Source organism: Ctenopharyngodon idella, chromosome 6 (assembly GCF_019924925.1).
Source record: "Ctenopharyngodon idella isolate HZGC_01 chromosome 6, HZGC01, whole genome shotgun sequence".
In the NCBI taxonomy this organism is placed as follows: domain Eukaryota; kingdom Metazoa; phylum Chordata; class Actinopteri; order Cypriniformes; family Xenocyprididae; genus Ctenopharyngodon; species Ctenopharyngodon idella.
Window position 1 is genome coordinate 11668482 of NC_067225.1, and position 23220 is coordinate 11691701.

Genomic DNA, 23220 nt, shown 5'->3' on the forward strand with positions numbered 1-23220 from the left:
GTAGACATCGGTATCGGCGAGTACTAGAAAAAAAAAGTATCGTTATTCGTACTCGGTCCTTAAAAAATCGTTGCATCCCTAGTGAAATTATTACAATATAAAACTAAATTAAAAACTTTAATGTTAGGTGCGATTAATCACGATTAATTACAGAAAAATGTGCGATTAATTAGTTATTTTTTTTAATCGATTGATTCTGAGATTTTCTTAATGCATCGTGATTCTCTCTGGAATGATCCTGAGCTTAGTTTTTAACAGCAGATGGCGCTCTAGGCTAGTTTTTGACCTCACGCTCAAATGCTCATGAAGAAGAGCACTGAAGAGTCTGAGAATGTACTTGCACCTCAGAATGCTTTTATGATGCGAGATTAATGTAAACAGCCCACTGCAAACACCCTTGTAATTCACTTTAACCTTTTCGAACTTCATGAATGATTATTTTATAGAAGATTCAAGTGTAAGAAATTGGAAGCAAGCAGAGTACGGCTGTTTCTAAAGCACGCAGCGCCATTGGCTGTTAAAAACTAAGCTCAGAATCGATTCCAGAGAGAATCACGATGCATTCGGAAAATCTCAGAATCGATTCAGAATCATTTCTCAATTCGCGATCCATCGATTTATTGTCCCAGCCCTACTATATATTGGCATCAGCCATTACAAAACATTTATCGGTCAACCACTAATAGAAACTCCAGAAAGGTAGTTCATACCCTTAAAATCTTACCTTGCACTGTATGAAAGGACGTAGTAGAATGAAGATTGGAATTCGTGTGCGCACTATGAAGTCAATAAAATCCCAAAAAGCCAGACCGCCGACTTTACGCAGGGCCATTTCCTTGACTTGTAGACTCAGCTTGTACCACTGATTACCCAACTGGCGCTCAAAGCAGACTAAGACCACCTTCAGAGCTAGAGAGAGCAGATTTAAAAAAATATATATATATATACACATATATAAATGTTAAAACACATATTTTCAAAATGTAATTTTCCTTTCTAGTACCAAGATAAGCTGCTTGGCTGGTGGATTCAGCCAGTCCTTCTCTACGCAGGTCTTTCCCAGTGTCCCCTGGGGTGGAGCAGTGGGCAGGGGACGCGTCCAGAACAAAGTTCTTACTGCGGGAGGTGCTGATGATGCGTGGAGGTAACAGGATGTTAATGACTGTCTGCAAAAGTAGAAAAACCTCCGGCTGTTCCAGATGAGGGCTGTCTGTGAAGGAAAAACAAACATATTCTAAAATTACCTCCAATCAAATTATCTTCTTTTAAGAAAAGTTTTTCTGTTTGATCTCTGAGGCAGACCTTTACTTCCTGAACCCACAGTCAATACAAATGGAATCAAGAGGTTAAGCAGCATCCCCTCTCGTCTCTCCTGATTGGTGAAGGGGGAGATCACATGACTGAGTGGGAAGTCATCCTTTAAAGCCTAGAATTGGAGGAAGACATTAAATATGTCAATGAATTGAAATGCAGATTAGAAATGTTGGTTGCACTTTATTTCACAGTACATGCACTTACCTAAGAAAGTACCCGGTAATATAAGGTAACCTCATGGGTTACTGTCAGATTTAGGGGTAGTTACCTAGTTATGTCGCCTACTATAGTAAGTACATAGTATGTGCATGTGGAAGAGGACTGTAAAATAAAGTGCTAACGAAATATCCTTAGGAAGGAACAGATTATACCTGGATCTGCATGGCAACCAAACGCACAACTGCAGTACTGAAGGGAAGGGGAGGAGACAGGTACGGACTCAAATGCAACAACGGAAGTCCATCTGCCACGCTAGACGGCCCTACAACCCCCATCACCTGAACACACACATCTGTATGTAAACACACACATATCACACAGAGCATATAATCGGCAGCAGGTGTTTGGGACTCACCAGGTTGACACAGACGTTGATTAGAGAGCGCAGGTGAGGGAGGAAGGAGATGATTGGCTGCCGATGAAGTGTCATACAAATCCCTTCAATCAGACTGCTAGCCGCCTCCCACTCCACCTGCCGCCTGCAAACACAACACGCAGGGATACTCATCTCACACACTTTGACAAGATGGACATCAACAAGGTATCAACAAGGAATCAGTCCCACAGATATTGGGACCCCAATGTGACTCCATGTCCAAATTTTACCCATTTTCAATGGTCAAGAACCAAATGTAGGTTACTTTTTAAACAGCTGATAGTTATTGTGTTGAAGAACAAATAATACTGAAACTAGAAATGTATCTTGTTTTCCTCTATCAAAACAACTGAATCCAACACACCTCTCTGAGTGCCAAAAACAAACATTTTTCCTAAGTTTAAATGATTATAATTCAAGAAGTGTCAAAGATATCTTAATGTCTTGTTCTTATGAAACGTGGAATCATCATTTTAAGGCCCTATATGGTTCAATCTCATAGATATAGGGATGCCAATATGTGTAGTTATGATACTGCGTCTCTTGGTGGATTCATCAATGAACAAAATCCCATCTTACAAATATACCCAAAACTGATTCAAATATAGATTCTTATAAATACACTTTTGAGAGCAAGTTAATGTGCCTCAACTTAGCCATTTTCAGTGGATTTTTTGGTACTCAGAGAGTTATGTTTTATGCAATTCTTTTGATAGAGGGAAGCAAGATACATTTCTAGCTTAAACATTATTTATTCTTCAGACATTCCTCTTTAAATGCAGTAAGTATCAGCTGTGTGCAAAGTGAACCACATTTGGTTTTCAATGACTGAAAATGGGTAAAATTCAACAATTTGAGCATGGAGCTGCTTTTGAGATCCCCATATCTATGGGACTGAACTATATAGGGCCTTGAAAATGAAGATTTCAAAAGGAAAGTTTATTAAGAATGAGAATCTAGAAGGATATTAAGATATCTTGAATACTTTTAGAGTTACAGGCATGCAAACTTTGGAAAATGAATATTTATGGCACTCAGACAGGTGTGTTTTATGCAATTGAGTAGATATATTTCTAGTTTCAATATTATTTGTTCTTCAGATACTCCTCTTTACAAGAAGAAAAAAGTATCATCTGTATGTAAAGTGACCACATTTGGTTTCTGACCACTGAAAATGTGCACAATTTACTCATGGAGCCACATTAAGATCTCCATATCTCTGGGATTGAACCATCGAGGGCCTTTAAAATGAAGATACCAAAAGGAAAGTTTGTTAAGAACCAGAATCTAAAAGGATTTTAAGATATCTTTAATACTTCTTGAGTTACAGGCATGCAAACTTGAGGCAAAAAACACTTTCCCCCATTTTTGAACGGTCACCGTTGGCATACAATGAAACAAAGATCGCTAAAGTCAACAGATTTTACTAATAGAGCTATCAATCTCTGTGTAAATATAAAATAATGATGCTGCCATCTTTATTAAGACATTTTTACACCCCTCTAATTTGGCTCCAAATCTCAGGTGAAAATTGTCATTTTGACCCCCCTCTACAAAATAGTGGATTACTCCGTAAATATACATCTGTGACATTTAATATTTTGGCTTTCATCACTATTTATATTTGTCTTTGTACAGAAAAAAATATTAACAAAATCAAAAATTTTAGCTGGGAAATTTTCCGAAATTTGGTTGATTTGACACGGAATGACCGTATATTGTTTAACACCACAATATTTCACAAACATAAGCAAACTAAAAGTACACAAACTACTTAAGCAAGATACAGCATACTTAGACATACTTGTTGCTTTACAACATTTAGTCCACTTTCAACTTTAATCATAATGGAGACAATAGAAGACAAAGCACAACACCAAAGCACAAAAGCAGCAGCCGTCCATCACATCTCAGAGATGTGATACCACTGATGAGGCCAGCAGAGCTCCACCAGAGCAGACAGAAACACAGACGGTGGAGGGCTAGAGATCAGCGTGAGGACATACCTGGTGCACAGAGCCTGAGGGCGAACGCACCTGAGTGTGGGCATTTTATGAATCTTGTTAAACATTCGGTCCAGCCTCTTCAGAATGAGGATGAGTGCGGGACGAATGGCCTCCGCCGACCAATCGGTAATGGGTAACATCTCTGTAATGTAGCGGCGCAGCCCTCGGCTTTCCATGGTCAGTGTGTCATACGGGGCCAATTTAAGAAGGGAGTGAGCGATTTCTGCCAGTCTGTGGAACATAAAGGGTTAAGTTACAGATACATGCTGTGACTATTTCTACTAATTTCTACTGAATATTCAAACTTCTTTAAGTAGCTTTTGTTTCACCTCATATGAGACTTAATATCCAGCAGCTCTAGAGCAGTGACTCTGGGTTCTCCTGCCACGTTCTGCAGGATTTTGAGGCGCGGACCGCAGTGCTTGTAGAACTCGGTGCAGATGTTAAGCAGAGACTCGCGGGGGCGACGGAACTCTTCGCGGGCGATGCGCTCGTCCAGTTCCTCCCTCAGTATACCCTGACCCTCCTCCAGCAGGTGCAGGTTATCCCTGCAGAGAGTCAAATTAGAGCTCTTTTAAATAACCACTGCTTGTCTCTGTTATTTGCAAACCATATCAATAGACAATATGTGTTCAGGAAGAGTGATCATTTTCTGCTATACTATTTGAGTTGTTATAGTGCAATATACAGTAGGTGTCAGCATGGTGCCAAGTGACCTTCATCTACAGCAACTGGGTGAAGTAGGAAGCTGACACAAGGACATAAGATATTCAGTTAAAATGATATTACTAATCTATTACTTGTTCCAATATTTGACGAAGGAATCCTTTAAACCTTGTGCATCAATTTATTTAAAAAAAGTTACTCTGAGGTCCTTAGATGACAAAAATGTCCATGTCAAAGATTTGAATCTTAAGTTTGGTCTCATTTTAAAGAATACCCTTGATGTTGAAGTAAAAAAAGTTTTAAAAAAGTGAAACAAAAAAGTTATAGAGGTTTAAGGTTGTAAATGGTGTCATTGTCCAGCTTAAGTAAGTTCAGTATTGATTCATTCCTTTGTAAAAATCAATAGTTATTAATTTAATTCACCAAAACACTGACGTCATCGTCCAGCTCAGTTCAGTTCGCATACAATGGTGTCAATGCAGGCAGATCAAAAACATTGTTGAAAAATCAAAGCCATAAATCTAAACAAGTTGTGTTCCATATTTGAGGTTGATATCTCAAAAAATGAGCTTTCAGTAAGATGTTGTTTGGGTGCAGTACCAAATTTTCCCCATTAGAGGCTCCACTGGTGCACACAGTGGTTGGATTTGCGATTTGCAGTAGTTTTCTCTCTCAAATAACACACACACACAATTATTTTTAATACACATATAAACCACACTCTGACATCCACACCAACACATCCACACCATTATAGCTGCAAACTTTATCAAACTGACTCAATATGCAAAGCAGAAAACAGGATTAAAGCGAATATTTGCTTTATAGGCCAAACCTGAGAAAATGGCACCAACTGGTAGAAAATAGTAAAAATTTAAATTTTGAAGCCTTGCCAACAGAATGAAAGCCTATTAAGATTGCATAATTTTATAGTTAAATGGCCCTTAGATTAAAAATTGCAGTTTTAATGGGTTTCCATGGAGACATTTTTATTCCTGTTCCTGAGAGGAACTATTTTGTGTTACTAGTGTGAAATAGATTTATTAAAGTAAATGAGGGTGAAATATTAAAATTCTAATAAAAATACACACTTGTGCCAAAATTTATGCTGTTGGCATTAACACAGACAAAATTATCAAAAAAACTAAACTAAAAAAGACAAAAATGGATGCACAAGGGTTAAATTCCTCAAATAAAAACGCTGCTGGATGGCACTTATTGCAACGAAACCTGCAAGTGAAATTTTATTTTTATTAAAGTGCCCCCTTTATATGCTATAAAGTTTCTTAATTTCAGTAGGTTTGCATGCATCCAAGGTCAAAAAACAAAAATTTTCTCATAATATCCATTGCAACATCACCTCTTTCCTCATAGTGTCTGAAACGATAAAGGATTCGGTCTCTCTAAACCTCTCCTTTCTGAGAGCTACTCTGCTCTTATTGGTCAGATGGCCCAGTCTGTTCGCTTACAGCAGAATATAAGTCATTATTGTAGGCTTTAAAACTTTTTTAAAAAGGTCAGGCAAATAGGAAGGAGAAGGGAAATATGTTTTTTGTTTCAAAAATGTAAAATTGGACAGTTTCTGAGTGATTGTTTTATTATTTAGTTCTGATGCCCCAATAAAAAGAAGAAACTGCAGACACTGATCCATGCTCTTCATACTATAGTGTTTTTGGATACATCAGAAACCAACACATTATATCTGCCCTCACCTGGTGTTTGGTCCTCCAGACATGGTGTGGTTGGCTGTAGTTGCTCCCTTGTGGCCTTGATCACATCGACTCATCTGAGGTGCGGTCATAGGTCTAGGAATTAAAAATCATGTGATAACACAGTAATAAATTATACATGATGCAGGGAATATCTAGGACTTCAGAGCAGTATGTAATTACAGTAAAGGCTTGTGTTCTGGGACTGACCGTGTCAATGCCTCCACGCTGTAGAGCAGAGCCTGCAGAGAGGTGGCCAGAGCAGCTATGGCAGCAATCTCATCCCTCGCTGCAGATGCGGACTCCAGAGTTTGTGTGTTACCCTTCATCTTCTGCAGGTAACATGGAACCAGAGCCTCCAGAACCATCAGCATTTGCAGACTGACAAGGGAAACAGAGAAACCGGAGTTCATTAAAGGCTGGAACTACAGGACTTTTTAAATCTGAATGGATTTCTAGATGGTTACAGAGAAAAGAGACTGTGCATCATACACTAAATGACTGAGGATCAAACACTACCAGGCTTCAATGTCGTTCCGAACACAACAAACTCAAGCAGAAACACGTGTTTTGTTAAAAAAAAAATATATATATTCATTTTGAGATTTACTAAGATTATATTTAACAGTGTTATTAAATTAATCGTGTTTTGAAAAATTAGGTCAGCATTAGATAACATCAAAGATAACGTAACTGTAAAAATGAGCATGCACACTTGTATAATATTAGACAATATCTGCTTTTATACAACAGTTCTTTCTCGTTCTCGAATCTGATTGGCTGAGAGCCGTGCAAAATTCCCCCAGTATTAGCACTGGAACCGTTTCACCGTTTGTATCACTCCGCTTGCGGCGAGTGTCATGGCAATCGAGCCAATCCACCATATTTTAAAAAAAATACTATGTTGTTGTGTCACGAAATGAGTTTTTAGGTGAGAATGTAGTTATTTAGACCCCAAATATGTGACTCATATTTAATCATAGCGCCTATTTTACAATTTATTTTGACTCTTTCACAGATGTGAGCGTCAGCGGCTGTTCAGCGCTCATGTACCCGCAGAGAACAGATTCATCTCGGCCAGTCCTTCGGGTATTTGTCACTGGCTCTTATGTAGATAGTGATTAAACATATATTTGGTATATTATCAACCGGGCAATCTTTGGCCTTATTAATCTATTACTTGTTCCAGAGCAAAACGATTTGGTTTAAGGGGAAAATCAAGTTTCACAACTTTATATTTAGGATATATTTAACTTAAATCCTGTATTAGAGTGCTGCTTTTGTAGGTTTGACTGAATTGTTTGCTTGTGTTTATTTCCTATTGTATTTTATAATAGCTATTGTTGTTTATTTAAATGTTGTTTAATAAATATTATTTTATATAAATAATATGCCGTATTTGATATTGAGAAGGGGTCAGTCGATGGTGATTGACACGTGAAAGTAACATTATTACGCCATCAGATGGCGGAAAATACTGTCTTTATGAGTGAATCAGAACAAGGAAGTTGTTTTAGCACTGCAATGGGAAATCCCCTTAACTTTTAAAAGGACAAAGACAAAGATTCCTCAGCAGACATTCAAACTCATTTTTTTATAATGGATATAATATTATGGACATCAACCTAAAGAATTATCAGATGCAGGTACAATCTCTCTCTCATAATACCATAATACTCTACAAAATACAGTAAGCTTCAATGAAGCGACTCAATGTTCCTTTGTAACTAGTTCTAAAGTGACGTTTTACAATTAGTAACGGAGGCTTTTGCTCGACTGTCAACTTGAGATTTCAATCCGTGGTGGAAGGAAGTAGTTCTACACAAAAGAGGGTTTTAAAGACACTCTGTTGTTGTTATTTATTTACACACTCGAACTGTTGTATAAATGCAATATCACACTCGTAGCCATGTGATATGCCATATCGCACTGCTACAAGTGTGACATTGCTTATATAACTGATATGGTACCAATATATATATATATATATATATATATATATATATATATATATATATATATATATTTTTATTTATTTATTTATTTATTTATTTTTTTTTTTTTTGAGCATCCCTAAAGAATTTGATTGAAATGAGCAATTGACAAACCTGCGGTAGGATTCTGGGGCATAAGCGACCACTGTGACACCCAGCTTAATGGCTTCACTTATTGAAAATGCCAGATCTTCATTACCATAGCAAAAATCTGAAAAAAGAAACCCAGAACAATAGCAATAGCCAAGCTGAATAGTGCTTTCACATAATACAGAGGACAAGGGTAGATCTGTATCCTCTAGGGGCTCCTGTGTGCCATCTTACCCAGAGAGCGGAGAGGTTTCTCAGCCTTCACCAGCTCCAGAGCATCCAAGCAATCTGCAGTCTCTCCCTCCAAAGATACCAGCAGGTCAAAAAGACACTGTGAAGACACGCCTTTCGAAAGACCAGTGCTAGTGCGAGTCTGTAAAAAAAAATTCACGTCACGTAATAGCACTGTAGTAACACTATCTATAAATGAAGGGTTGTTAAAATGATGAAATCTTAAAGCTCTTACAGTGAACTCCAGCAGTGGGGCCACACTAGCAAAGAGCTGCAATATGAATGGTTTACGGTGGAGGATATAGAACTGTCTGCAGCAGAACTCAATCCCTTGACGCAACAGTGGGTTACTCTCATAATCTGCGTATGTCTTCAGCAAAGAAAAGCAGCAACACAAAACCAAATAAGCATCATAAAAAAAAAAAATGGGAAAAACATTCTTAAATCATAACTTATATGTGTGCTGTTAACCTGGAGCATAGTGGGAAGGATCCATTGATAGCCACTGAGAGAGAAGAGGTGGTTGAAGTGTACAGCTGTGTTGATGGCAGTGGCGCTGTATTGCCTGAGGAGGGCGCTGTCCTCAGGGTGTAGGAGTAGGGCACCATTAAACACATTCAGAAATAGCATAATCTCATCACCCCAGGGGTATTCACTGGGCATGCCCAGAAACATCTCCTCCAGCAGTTTGATCCATAGGACCTTATGTAACGTGTCCAAACCAAAGAGCTCTTTGCCTGGGAAGGGGGGAAACTATATTGATTCACGTATTGATTACAATTTGTATTATATGAATATATTTATGGAATGTTACAGTGTTGATGAAAAATCCATAAAAAATAAATAAATATAGTTGGAAATAAAAGAACACAATAAGTCATGCCAACATGGCTGGCAGTGTCAGACCAACTGCAACAATGAGCAAGTAAAGATATATTAAGAATATTTGTAGGCAAAATGGCTGAAAAATCATAAACACAGTCACAGGGTTTATCACTTTTGACCAATAGGTGGCACTGTTAAAAAACTGATGTGGTGTGATTAGAGTAAGGTGACAACGACACATACAAAGTTTGGTGTCAATATGCCAAAGCATTGCAGAGATACAGCCTCAGAGTCATTTTGGCATCATGCCTCAAATTTGTTTTTTTTCGTCTAAAAAACGGTTTCGTCTATCGACACGAAATCCATAATTTTTTGTTGGCACAGTCTGAAGACGATCTGACTTGAATTTGGCGAAAATCGGATAAACAGTTTAGGAGGAGTTCGAAAAAGTAAGTTCTAAAGGAAATCAAAATGGCAGACAGGAAGTTTGGCTGACTATTGCAAAATTGGTATCTATGTTCTTGGCATGACCCAAGGAATCTATTAAGAGTTTCAGCACAATAGGCTAATTTAATTAAAAGTTATTAGCATTTTTGGAAATTTCATTATAACTTTTGACCACAAGGTCAAACTTTTTGAGTACTGTCAGGGCATGGTGCCGAAGACACAAACCGAGTTTCTTAACAATACGCCAATGTGGCAATGTGGCAAAATTCAAAATGGCCAATGCCCAAAATGGTCGATATGGGAAAATGGGGTATTGTTCGTCTCGGCATGCTGCACCGAATATATAGAGACCAGTTTGTGATTTTTGGCCAAACTATTCAGAAGTTATAAGAAAAAATAGACATTTTTCATATCTCCTGACCACTAGGTGGCACTGCGCCGAAACTGTGCAGATAGCCTCAGGTCATGGTTGTCATTACACATACCAAGTTTGGTCAGAGTACATTAAAGCGTTGCAGAGACACATTCATTTTGGTGGGCACCTCTTTTATTCTGTTCTTCTATTCGAGAATGGTTTAACGAATCCACTTAAATTCCTTAACTTTTTGTCGGTATGGTCTGAAGATGATCTGGTTTGATTTCCGTGAAAATCAGAGGAACGGTCTAAGAGGAGTTCGCAAAAGTATGTTTATTGGAAAATTCATTTCATGATGGAAAATGACGTCATAGGGTGCAATCGAATCATCTTGAGTTATTAGCATAAACGTGAGTGCAACTTTGGACAGTTGGTGGCGCTACAGGGATTGAGTTAGAGACTCCAAATTTGCTATGGTGATAGTTCAGACTGTCCTCTATCTGTGTGCCAAATTTAATAACTTTCCCCCAAGTGATTCTATGGGCTGCCATAGACTTCCAGAGTGGAAGAAGAAACGGAAAAAGAATAATAATAAGAAGAACACCAACGATTACAACAGGCACCTACGCACCTTTGGTGCTTGGCCCTTAACAAAACAAATGTGTCCACCTGATCTTTAATCAAAAACATTAACATGCATGTAATTTTGTCTCAGCATCTTTTCTTGTAATACTGAATTAGTCAAAAATCTGCTCTTCTAATAGAGTAAATAAAGGTGTCTCAAAAAGATATGTTTTAAGATTATAGTCGACCATTAGCATTTAAATGGTTAGAAAGGATTAAAATGAGCAGGACTTTGAAATTTTCAGGTAATATTGTAAGATGGATGATATCATCAGAACTTGCCATACTCTTTTTGGTGAACTGACACCACTGGCTAAATGGTTAGACTGTTAAAAGAGGATCAAATTGTTTTTCTTAACTCACCCAGAGGCTCATTGAAGAGGGTGAACTCAGCATCAATGGCAGAGCGAGGAAATGACGGCAGTCGCAGAAGGTCTTCCTGAAGCATGGAGACGTGGGATTGCTTGTGCATGGCAGGCATACGTTGTGTAAGCGAGATGATGAACAAAACTCGGCCAATCTCTTCCAGCTTTCTGGAAAACACCTAAAGAAAAAAATGATTGGTAATTTGTGCTATACCCTTTCTTAATTAAAAAGTTATGTACACTATATATTTCAGAAGTTACCTTGATCTCACACAAATTTCATTACGTGAGCTGAACCATTAATTGGTTCAGGAAAAACACTTTCTCCCTTGATTCTGAGATTCACAAAGCACACCTGTTTCTGAATGAGCTCTTGACCCTTCTCTGGAAGCATATGAACCAGGTTGAGCTGAGGAGACACTGATCTTCTGAAAGGGTAGATGTCTCGCACATAGGTCTGATGTAGAGATGCATACCAGTTTTTAGTTAAACAATCTAGTGTTTACTATCAAGAATATCCTTTGAAATGTCTAGATTTGTTAGAAAACTATAGCTCACCTTGGCATAGTGGATAAGGTTCCAACGCTTATCCATCAGGAAATAGTTAGCAGATCGAGCCTCTGGAATATTGAAGAACTCTAAACACTCCTGGCATGAAAACATTAAGCAAAAAAGTGGGAAAAGGTTGTTAAATTGTGAAAATATAGCAAAATAGTAATATTTAGAACAAATATACAGCTATTACAATGACCTTCAAAAGAGCTTCAAACTGGGTGTCTTCATGCACTGGTAACTGCGTGGGAATGTCACACTCATTCTGTCCATGAACGACCAGGGTTTTGGTTCCTAGGCACACAATTCCAGATACAGTTATGAATCTGAACAGGACACTAGTCAACTTATCTTCTGTATGGAGTGTGGCTGAAATATGCAACCTGGCATGGAGGCAGTAACCAGAAGCTTGACCTCACACTGTTCTTTCTTCATAGTCTGTTTAAGGTCTTTGAAAAAGAGCCCTTCTACATAACCCACCACCTCCCACAGAAAGGTCAATGTGGCTGATATGGCATCCATGCCCCACTCGCAGGGAGTCCTCACGAAATACATGATCAAGCCCACCTTGGAAAGAAAAAGAAAAATATCAGATTTCACATGTCTAATATGATACCCAGATCTGCATAATGAGATCCCTGCATCCCCATCCTTCATTCTTAAAGGGATAGTTCACCCAAAAATGAAAATTCTGTCATCATTTACTCACCCTTGTGTTGTTCCAGACTTAATGAAACCTGAGATGTTTTTTGATGGCCCAGGTAACCAAAATTTAGAAGAGCCAGAAGGGTTATAAAGACATCGTAAAACAAATCCATATGAATCAAGTGGTCTTGTGAAGAGATATGATCGCTTTATATGATGAACAGATTTATCTTCATATATACAGTTGCAAGAAAAAGTATGTAAACCACTTGCAGAATCTGTGAAAATGTGCAAAATTTTAACAAAATAAGAGAGATCATACAAAATGCATGTTATTTTTTATTTAGTACTGTCCTGATTAAGATATTTTACATAAAATATGTTTACATATAATCAACAAGACAAAAAAATAGCTGAATCTATTAAAATGACCCAGTTCAAAAGTTTGTGAACCATTGATTCTTAACACTGTGTGTGGATACCTGGATGATCTACGACTGTTTTTTTGTTGTGTGATGGTTGTTCATTAGTCTCTTGTTTGTCCTGAACAGTTAAACTGAGCTCTGTTCTTCAGGAAAAATCCTCCAGGTCCTGCAGATTCTTTCGTTTTCCAGCATTTTTTGCATATTTGAACCCTTTCCAGCAGTGACTGTATGATTTTGAGATCCATCTTTTCACACTGAGGACAACTGAGGGACTCAAACACAACTATTAAAAAAGGTTCAAACATTCACTGATGCTCCAGAAGGAAGCACGATGCATTAAGAGTCGGGGGGTGAAAACTTTTGAACAGGATGAAGAGGTCTAAATTTTTCTTATTTCGCTTGAATATCATTTTTTTCATTTAGTACTGCCCTTCGGAAGCAACAGAAAATACTTGCATGTTTCCCGGAAGACAAATTATATACAATTTACCTTGATCTTCAAATTCCAAATGTTTTCACCCCCCGTCTATTAATGCATCGTGTTTCCTTCTGGAGCATCAGTGAATGTTTGAACCTTTTTTAATAGTTGTGTTTGAGTCCCTCAGTTGTCCTCAGTGTGAAAAGATGGATCTCAAAATCATTCAGTCACTGCTGGAAAGGGTTCAAATATGCAAAAAATGCTGGAAAACTGAAGAATCTGCAGGACCTGGAGGATTTTTCCTGAAGAACAGAGCTCAGTTTAACTGTTCAGGACAAACAAGAGACTCATGAACAACCATCACACAACAAAAAAACATAAAAACGTAGATCATCCAGGTATCCACACACAGTATTAAGAATCAATGGTTCACATACTTATGAATGGGGTTATTTTAATAAATTCAGCTATTTTTTTTGTCTTGTGGATTATATATAAACATCTTTTATGTAAAATATCTTACTCTTACTTCTTGCAACTGTAAACGCGTATATAGAGCGCATCACATATGGTAAACATGGAAGCTCAAACGAGAACCAATGAGTTTTTTTCATGCACAATCTTCCATGTTTACCATATGTGATGTGCTCTACTGTATGTATGTAGATCATGGTTTAGATGTCAATAACATAAAATAAAAAGCATTCAACTGTCATGGATTTATTTTACCTTTATGACCTTTTTGGATCAATTTTATTCAATAGAGGGACAGAAACCTCTCAGCTTTCCTTAAAAAAAAATCTTAATTTTTGTTTTGAAGAATAACCAGTCATATGGGTTTGGAACAACATGAGGGTGAGTAAATGATGACAGAATTTTCATTTTGGGTAAACTATTCATAACAAAGATTCTTAAATGGCTCTTTGTGTTTTCCATGAAGAATCCACTGCACAAAAGGTTCTCTGTAATAGAAAAGTGTGCTTTACACTTTAAAAAGGTTCTTCAAACTCAATAATATCATATAAGCAGTGCTTAATTTGAGCCGGATCCTGTTCCAGAAAATGTCAGAGTTTGGATTTTTGCATTCCGGTATTTGTTTTTAAAAGATCCGGCAAGTGCATTACATGGAGACAGTGCGTGTACACCTGAGAGGGACAGAGCAAGCGTGGGTTTATTAAAAACATTCAGAAAAATGGTTTCCAAAATGGTTCTTCTATGGCACTGCTGTAAAACCCCCTTTTTGCTTCTTTCCGGCACCTTCATTTTTAAGAGTGTTCCCTCAAACTACTAGTTTGAGGGAACACTAATTTAAATTAGAGCATTTAAAAACAAATTCTCCCTTTTGTCTTCACATTAGTGTTGAAAGAGCATGCTAAAGTCTCACCAGATAGTTGAACAGAATGTGCGAGGTCTGTGCCGGCAGATCCCCAATGTTAAGAAGCAGTTTCCTCAGCATGTACATCAGCTCATCCTGAGAACCATAAGCATGTTACATCATATAACAGCACACATTCATCTTTTATTCTCTGAAAGCAGGACTACTTACAGTATCACTGTTAAAATAATTGTAATTTTCCAGGTAATGGTCTGTATTTATTTTTACAGAATTTTCCAGTTTTGTCATTATACAGTGAAATACCTGATGTTTTACAGATATTTGCTGTAATTTGAATTTCCACTATTACATTTACATAGAATTGCTTGTATTTTGGTATTACATAAAATGTCTGTTTTTTAAAAGGACATTTTCTGTATTTTTACAGAATAATGTGTAATTTTACATAAAAATATTTTACAGATTTTTTTCTGTAAAAATATAAAAATGTATAACTACAGAAATGCAGTCATTTTATGTGTTTTTCTTACCATTTAAGATAATGTGTTGGGTAAAGTGAGGTTTCTTTAAAGTTAAATAATAGTATTTGTACATACACTGTAAAAAATTATCATGATTTTAAGTTTAAAAGACCGTAAAAATGGTAAAAAAAGTTAATTTATTAACAGAAAGTTTCTGTACTATATACAGTGAATAACTAATAGATTACATTTAATGTAATTTTACAGTAAAATACTGTTAAATTTACAGTTTTTGTCATTATTTAAAGTGAAAAGTGTGTTGGTGGTTGTCAGTGTATTACAAAGATACAAAACAGCTGTTAGTACTTCATTATGTTGGTAAATTAACATTATATCAGTTAATGAAATATGTTTTTTTACTGTAAATTTAAGTTAAATCTGTAAAACCTAAAATGTTGCTACTGTATTTTTTATGGAAAATATCTGGCAACCACAGCTGCCATTTTTTTAGAGGTGTATGACTGTATTCTAACAATGATTGTATGTTAAAAGTAAAAGATTTTATGGGATTATAAGAAGATTACAGTAATAAACAGTAATTATTGGTAAGAAATTATTATTTATTTTTTTTACAGTTTATGTTTTTTTTTTTTTTTCTAACAGTATTTTCTGTTTTTAAGCAGACATTTTCTGGCATCCCTGATGTTTTTGTCCCCCCCCCCCTTTTTTTTTTTTTTTTTTACAGTGTAGTTGATCTTACCTGTCTGTTACTGACTGTGAGTTTCTCAAGGAAGTGTCTAAGAACCAGTGCTGGATCTTCAATCAGGCAGTTCCACAAGACCTGCTGAGCAACAGCACACACTGTGGGAACACAAAACAAAGAAACACAGTAGTGTGAGGGTCTAAAAGAACGGTGGGTTTGTCGGAAGATTCTTCTTTGCCTCTCACCTGCAACTCCATCTTCCCGAACTCCTCCATCTTCCATCAGGTGCACGATGGGCAGCACGGCAGCACATATGCATGGTGGGAAAACAGCCTGCGGTGGCTGCAGCATGTGATGTGTTGGTGTGAGTTCTGTTGTGTTCTCATCATCTTGTAAGGTAAAACAAACCACATAAATAGCAAACAATAAAATCAATGTGACCAATGACTGTACTCCTAAATCTGTCGTAAATACGGAGAGGGCGAACAGGTCGGTTAGTCCAGAACGCTGCTTACCTTCAGCACTGACCACTGACCGCACTGACCACACAGAGCCTCTTCGAAAGGAGTAGTTTCTGTGAGAGTTACTGGAGGCACAGGAAGGGCTGACGGACAGACGACGTGATGTCAGGTTCACCACATCTTCTACTGACAGAGAAGACGATACCACATATTACATTTGCACATAATTAGCTCATCTCTATGAACATGTTCTGAAAACAGGATTGATCATTGGGCTTAAAGGGTTAGTTCACCCCAAAATGAAATTTCTGTCATTAACTACTCACCCTCACCCATAAGACCTTCGTTCATCTTCAGAACACAAATTAAGATATTTTTGATAAAATCCGTTAGGTATATGACTCGTCCATAGACAGCAATATAATTAACACTTTTAAGGTCTAGAAAGGTACTAAAGACATCGTTAAAATAGACCACATGACTGCAGTGGTTCAACCTTAATGTTATGAAGCGGCGAGAAGACTTTTTGTGTACAAAAATAAAACAAAAATAATGACTTTATTCAACAATTTTGGCATTCTTCTGACGTAGAACCCGGAAGCGCTGCACTGTGTTTACATCAACAGCGTAGGAGACTGACATGGATGAGAAGAAATTGTTGAATAAAGTTGCTAATTTTGTTTGTTTTAGCACACAAAAAGTATTCTCATTGCTTCATAACATTAAGGTTGAACCACTGTAGTCACATGGACTACACTTTTAAGGATGTCTTTATTACCTTTCTGGGCCTTGAAAGTGGTAATGACGTTGCAGTCTATAGGGAGTTCAGAAACCTCTCGGATTTCATCAAAAATATCTTAATTTGTGTTCTGAAGATGAACGAAGGTCTTATGGGTGTGGAACGACATGAGGGGGAGTAATTAATGATAGAAATTTTTGGGTGAACTAACCCTTTAATATAATATCTTTTATCTGAAAAGATCAAGATGATTCTTATGATATACAGCACAGAAATGACACACCCTCTTCTTCCTGCTCGGGCGGGGGACTACATGTGGGCTCATAGCAGGCCTCTTGTGCGATTGGGATGGCCGTGATGATGCTGGCCTCCCGACCGAGCCTCCTCTTCTCTTCCTCCTGCTGCATGTTCTTCAGGATGTGCTCTGCCCGCTGGTGAGAGCGAGACACTGCACGTGCCGAGAATGATTTCTGAAGTGTACAAGGAGCAGAGAAAGAACTGAATGAATGGCTAATGGGGAAACATCTACTGTAAAATTTGTGCATGATTAGGATATGTTTGGTGTGGTGGGCCACTAAAACGTACAGACTGATCTTCACTAATTGCATCCGGAACAGTGCCTGCATTTACAGGAACCCATGGAGGGTCAAATATGGGCACACAGGGCATTCCCAGGATAGGAGAGGGCAGCGTGAAGTTAATGCTGGGTGGAGGAATCTATGAAACAACATGTACGCAGAGAGAGAGAGAGAGAGAGAGAGAGAGAGAGAGAGAGAGAGAGAGAGAGAGAGAGAGAGAGAGAGAGAGAGAGAGAGAGAGAGAGAGAGAGAGAGAGAGAGAGAGAGAGAGAGAGATATTGACAGTAATGATATTATTGTGTTATAATGATTTAACCAAAATAACAAAGAAGAATATGCATAGAAATTAGAAGTGTACAAGCATACTGCACAGTAAAGTGTTTTTCCATCAGTAATACCTTAAAAATCTGCTGAGCCCCCTCCTCCATCCGAGGCCACACTTGGTAACGGAATCTCCAGACAGTGTAGAACTTCAAAATGGAGTTAATTCTCTGACACGCTTCCTGGTGCTGAAATTCAGCCATCATCATCTCGGTCACTCCATCCGGCACCTTCACCGCGCACAGCAGGAACAGGGCAGCTGTGTGTGTGTGTTTACATGATAATGATTAATGTGTGTAGAGACAGATAAGTATATACCTGCTCCCTTCCAAACCCTAGGGAGCTGTCTTGCTGTCTACATTGTACTATATTATATATATATATATATATATATATATATATATATATATATATATATATATATATATATATATATATATATATATATATATATATATATATCCTCGTGCCAGTAAATACATCATCAAAGAGGTGAAGGGATCTTGTTGCAAGAGGGAAGGGAATTTATTTTGATTAAATATAGTGCTGTCAAAATTAGTGTGTTAACGCATGCGATTTATTTTTTCAGTTTAACACGTTAAAAATGTTTAACGCAATTGACACAGCATCAGTTTTTCCGGTCATAACTTGGCTAGTGTTACATTATATGATCACGCTCTTATTCACGCAAATGCTTTTAAACCATTCAAGTGCCACAAGACAAACGAGAACGCGCTGTCTGTGAATGTCGTGTCATGTGACACACACACGAATCGTGTGCACAGAAAGACGCGCGCCAGTATGGAGTTCTCTTTCACGCTTGAACAAACAATAACACACAGAATTATGACAAAATGCCCGTTTTGTCGAGTATCCTCATAAGAGCAGTCTTAAATGAGTTAAATAATGTCTTAAATGAGATCTAAATGAGATGCGCGTCAGATCCGCGTCATGTTCGGCAGCGGCAGCTCTTAAAGTGACAGCAGCCTAATAAACCAGTTGCTGTGATGTCTGTCATTTATGTTCATCAAAGAACAAAGATAACAGAGAAAATTGTAGCTTTAATAAGGATTGATATAGATTTTATTTATAGTTTATGCAGTGAAGACTGTAAAGTGTTTGATAACTTTATTCAATTTCTGTATATTTCCACCTGACATTTATTATAATGGGTTTATGTGAAGATTTAATTAAAGTGAACTTAAAACAAAGTTGTTATTTTTTTAAAGCCTAATAAATGTTGAAATTGATGCTTTCAGTTATACTGTAATGTTGAATGTCTAATAAATTAATAAAAAAATCAATTCCATAGAAACATCAGTATAGTATTAGTATCAGTGATACTGGCCTTCACTCACAAAAAGATGCCATTAAACAAATATTTAAAATACACTGTCTTTAAGTTGTTTCTACATTAATTTGGAGAGTAACTGTGAAATTATTACAATATAAAAATATTAAAAAGCCAATGCTTTTAATCGCGATTAATTACAGAAAAAAAATGCGATTAATTTGTTATTTTTTTAATCGATTGACATAAGTAATTAAATATTATGAAGGGACATGAAATATAAAAAAAAAAAAATACTAATAATGATGTGCATGGATAAATTATTTATAATAAATATTTCATTATTAAAAAAATAAAAATAAAAAATTGTTCATTTTGATTTCATGGTGACTTAAAAAGTGCCCAAAATACACACTAGGTAGACGACTGCCCACTAGGGTTAAAGTCTAACTAAGTAATGACCCTGAGTAGATTCCCCGGCACAGGAGGAACATGTTAGCCAGACAGACCTGCAGCTGCAGCCATATGTTCATCCACACTCAGCAGGAGCTCCCACGCTGCAGGCAGAATGTCTCCATACATGTCCTCAGTCAGGATAGGGGCGGCTTTTATGAGCAAGGACAGAGGGGCTGGAGACAGGCTCATCACCTAAAAGAGTAGAACGTAGCATACTTAACACAACTAACTCACAATCTTTATGTATTTGTAACAATAGCAATAGCTTGTACACCAGTGATGTTCTCTCTGTAGTGGACAGAAAGGAGAGACCTGGTTGCGGATGTATTTTAGCATGCCAGTGTCTTTTTTCCCCTCAGCACTGTTGTCAGTGGGGCGTCTTTTCATGGATGGGGTTCGGAGGCAGGATTTATCTGAACACTGAAACAAAAAACAATTATATACTGTACTTGGGCAAGTTGAGCTAGGAAAGGCTCATTTAGTCAACACATACTGTACAGTGCTAAAGCTCTTGGATTGTATTTACTTGGGTGGAATGAATATATTTACTTAATGAGTGAGTCATTGAATCAGTTCAATTTAGTTCTATCGAAAGGACTGATTCATTCAGCAACAAAGCAAGTGAATGAGTCATTGAATCATTTGCTCAACCGATTCATTCAAAACATGGATTTATACGGAAACTGAACATTTCTACTGTGGCTTTGTTTAGAACTATTTCTGTAAAAGCAAAAGATAATATTGTGTATAAAATGCACTTGAATCACTTAACGTCTTTGTTTATTAAACTGTTGTATAACATCAATATCAGTATAATTTACAGTCGTGCTGATATTCTGGAAAAACAGCTCTCATGTGAAACTGCTTAGAAATACTGTATGTTAATAAATGTAAAAAACAAGGGGCATTTTTGCACCCATATCTTGAATTTTAAGGGCTTTTTTTGTTGTTGCCATTTTCATTTCCAAACTGCTTACTTTTAATATAACGTGAAAATCAGGATCCGCTCTGCCAGTGTCACTTAGTCGTTGCATGTAAATTCATTCAGAAAACAGCATGTAACACACTTGAGTGTGTTTAGAGTTTTTCCAGGAATTGATCATATTCACAGTTACTTCCTGGTTTTCATTAAGTCAGCTTGGGCATTTCCGGGGAACTGTTAGCTACCATTCTGTATTCGCTGTACATCACACAAAACCATCAATGATTAAAATATAAATACAACATTAAAAAGTCAATGCAGTTATCACACTTGCCTAATTTGCCAATAAACCAGTTTTATTGATTGCAATAAAGACATGAAGCTACTGCAAACATTTGAATAAGAAACGCAGCGTCTCTAATTAGACACGCACGCAACATTTTTTCAGCACTTCAAATGTTATTTTTAATGTGATGACCAAAAACATTATTGGTTTATCCTTCTGAGATTGTCTACATTTGTAAAACTGAACGTTTCAAGATGTATGAAATCCAACATTTGATAGAAAACACTTATTTAAAAATAAAAAGACATTATTTACCAATATAACCATCGGATGGCGGCAGAGGACCATTTATTGGCTCATATTAGGCATTTCCTGTAATAGTTTTTCACTCAGTTTTGCTTTTGAATAAATATTAAACATTATAAAATCACTGGGCTTAAAAAAAAAAAAAATTGTCATTGTGAAGTATGAAGTACTCACAAAATCTCATGAAAAACAATAACTTTTCTTGTGAATGAATGACAGAAAGTGATCACTGCTCTCCCTTTATAATCACTGAAGCTGTCAGTCAGAGAAGCGCAAGATCAATGATTTCAGCACACTTGTGAAAACTCACATTTTATTCAATGAATCTAACTAAAGTGCACAATAAATCTTTAATTTACAGTGTGTTGATGCTTTTTTCACATGAAAGTGTGAAAACTGATGGTCAAATTGAATTTTGCTGAAGAGGAACACTGAGACGTGTTTTTTTTTATGTTGTCTTATGTTTGAGTAACTAAATTAACACTAGACTTGACTATTTAAGTGACTATATTCTGATTATAAACTAAGTATTACACTATTGATGCTCGACACACCAACAAATGACAGTTCCAGCTGGCTTATATTATTGCTAAAGAACGCTCCGTGCATATGGTCAATTATGTATAAAACTGGTACAAATAACTAGCAATGCTTGTGTCAGCACAATAATTAAACAAACAAATCTAGTTTTATGTTTCTACTTGCACTGAATATTTTTAACCACCTCTTTGCTTTTCTTGGCACGGCCGCTGATATTGCCAGTGGCGCTGTTCTCTTTCAGGCTGTCCACCGTCTCGCCGTACAGAAGTTTAATGGCGCGAACGAGCCGAGCGCAGGAACGGCTGTGGTGCTGATAGCAGCGGGGGTGGCAGAAATCCACATGAGTGCAGATGAAACTCTGCTGGTTGCACAGCAGAATCATAATCTGGAAATTGAGAAAGAGAAGTGTAAAGAACAAATATCACACACAGTTAGTTCACACAGGGATAAGTCAGAGTGATGGCACTTACGTGCAGCCATGACATATTGCGATGGTAGTTGTCCTCCACACCCCCTGTGCTGCCAGGACCTTCAGGTTCAATGCTTGGCTCGCTAGCACTCCAAGGGCTTCCTAAACAGATAACACGTACACAAATTTTACTCATGAAATTAAAGGGATAGTTCACCCAAAAATGAAAATTATCCCATGATTTACTCACCCTCAAGCCATCCTAAGGGTATATGACTATCTTCTTTCAGATGAAACACAATCGGAGATATGTTTAAAAATATCCTGGCTCTTTCAAGCTTTATAATGGGAGTGAATGGGGGGCGAGATTTTGAAGCCCCCAAAAAATGCATTCATCCATCATAAAAATAATCCATACAGCTCCAGGGGGTTAATAAAGGCCTTCTGAAGTGAATCGATGGGTTTTTGTAAGAACAATATCTATATTTAAAACTTTATTAACTATAATAACTAGCTTCCGGCAGACGGCCATACGCATCGATTTGCGGCGGAAGAGTGACCTCTGACCCGACGCATGACGCAATGATGAATGCGAAGGCGCAGAGGAGAGAGCAAAACAAAACACCGGTCACGAATTAGAAGTCTAAAACGAGAAATTTTAAAGAGAAATGTCAGAGGATGTCGATTTAAGAGAGGAGGAGCTTGAGTTTGTTGCACAGCTCTATAGAGGCGTCTAAGCTTACGATACTCCTACATCTACGTCAAACATCGCGTCACAAGTTACTCTTGTGGCGCAAGTCGACTTGCGCAGTATGTGTACGGTCATCTGCCGGAAGCTAGTTGTTTTAGTTAGTATGAATATTTTTCTCACAAAAACCCATCGCTTCACTTCAGAAGGCCTTTATTAAACCCCTGAAGTCGTATGGATTACTTTTATGATGGATGGATGTGCTTTTTGGGGCTTCAAAATCTCGCCCCCCATTCACTACCATTATAAAGCTTGGAAGAGCCAGAATATTTCTAAATATATCTCCGATTGTTTTTGTCTGAAAGAAGATAGTCATATACACCTAGGATGGCTTGAGAGTGAGTAAATCATGGGATAATTTTCATTTTTGGGTGAACTAACCCTTTAGGTTCTTAATGTGTT

General features: G+C 37.3%; 1 protein-coding gene and 1 long non-coding RNA gene across 13 annotated transcripts in view; one reads left to right on the forward strand and one right to left on the reverse strand.

Annotated features, from left to right (window-relative positions):
• LOC127513925 (uncharacterized) overlaps positions 1–23220 on the forward strand; it is a 757994-nt gene that overhangs the window by 566620 nt on the left and 168154 nt on the right. The gene's annotated exons all lie outside the window — the stretch shown is intronic.
• Positions 1–23220, reverse strand: part of LOC127513888 (protein unc-80 homolog) — a 65505-nt gene that overhangs the window by 12256 nt on the left and 30029 nt on the right. For 5 of the 12 annotated variants that reach the window (XM_051896047.1, XM_051896045.1, XM_051896044.1 and 2 more), the window contains 29 exons: positions 22132–22232; positions 21846–22046; positions 19920–20027; positions 19661–19799; positions 17938–18119; positions 17547–17678; positions 17245–17431; positions 16277–16408; positions 16007–16150; positions 15819–15919; positions 14646–14732; positions 12157–12340; positions 11973–12067; positions 11780–11869; positions 11577–11678; positions 11220–11400; positions 9077–9342; positions 8841–8975; positions 8609–8747; positions 8399–8495; positions 6501–6671; positions 6294–6386; positions 4245–4463; positions 3916–4146; positions 1889–2012; positions 1686–1811; positions 1303–1426; positions 1004–1210; positions 725–909 (listed from right to left, as the gene is read on the reverse strand). In XM_051896047.1, coding sequence (XP_051752007.1) covers positions 725–909; positions 1004–1210; positions 1303–1426; positions 1686–1811; positions 1889–2012; positions 3916–4146; positions 4245–4463; positions 6294–6386; positions 6501–6671; positions 8399–8495; positions 8609–8747; positions 8841–8975; positions 9077–9342; positions 11220–11400; positions 11577–11678; positions 11780–11869; positions 11973–12067; positions 12157–12340; positions 14646–14732; positions 15819–15919; positions 16007–16150; positions 16277–16408; positions 17245–17431; positions 17547–17678; positions 17938–18119; positions 19661–19799; positions 19920–20027; positions 21846–22046; positions 22132–22232 — 4283 coding nt within the window. The remainder of the gene's footprint in view (positions 1–724; positions 910–1003; positions 1211–1302; positions 1427–1685; positions 1812–1888; positions 2013–3915; positions 4147–4244; positions 4464–6293; positions 6387–6500; positions 6672–8398; positions 8496–8608; positions 8748–8840; positions 8976–9076; positions 9343–11219; positions 11401–11576; positions 11679–11779; positions 11870–11972; positions 12068–12156; positions 12341–14645; positions 14733–15818; positions 15920–16006; positions 16151–16276; positions 16409–17244; positions 17432–17546; positions 17679–17937; positions 18120–19660; positions 19800–19919; positions 20028–21845; positions 22047–22131; positions 22233–23220) is intronic. The other 7 variants (XM_051896051.1, XM_051896050.1, XM_051896046.1 and 4 more) reach the window with 3 other exon arrangements.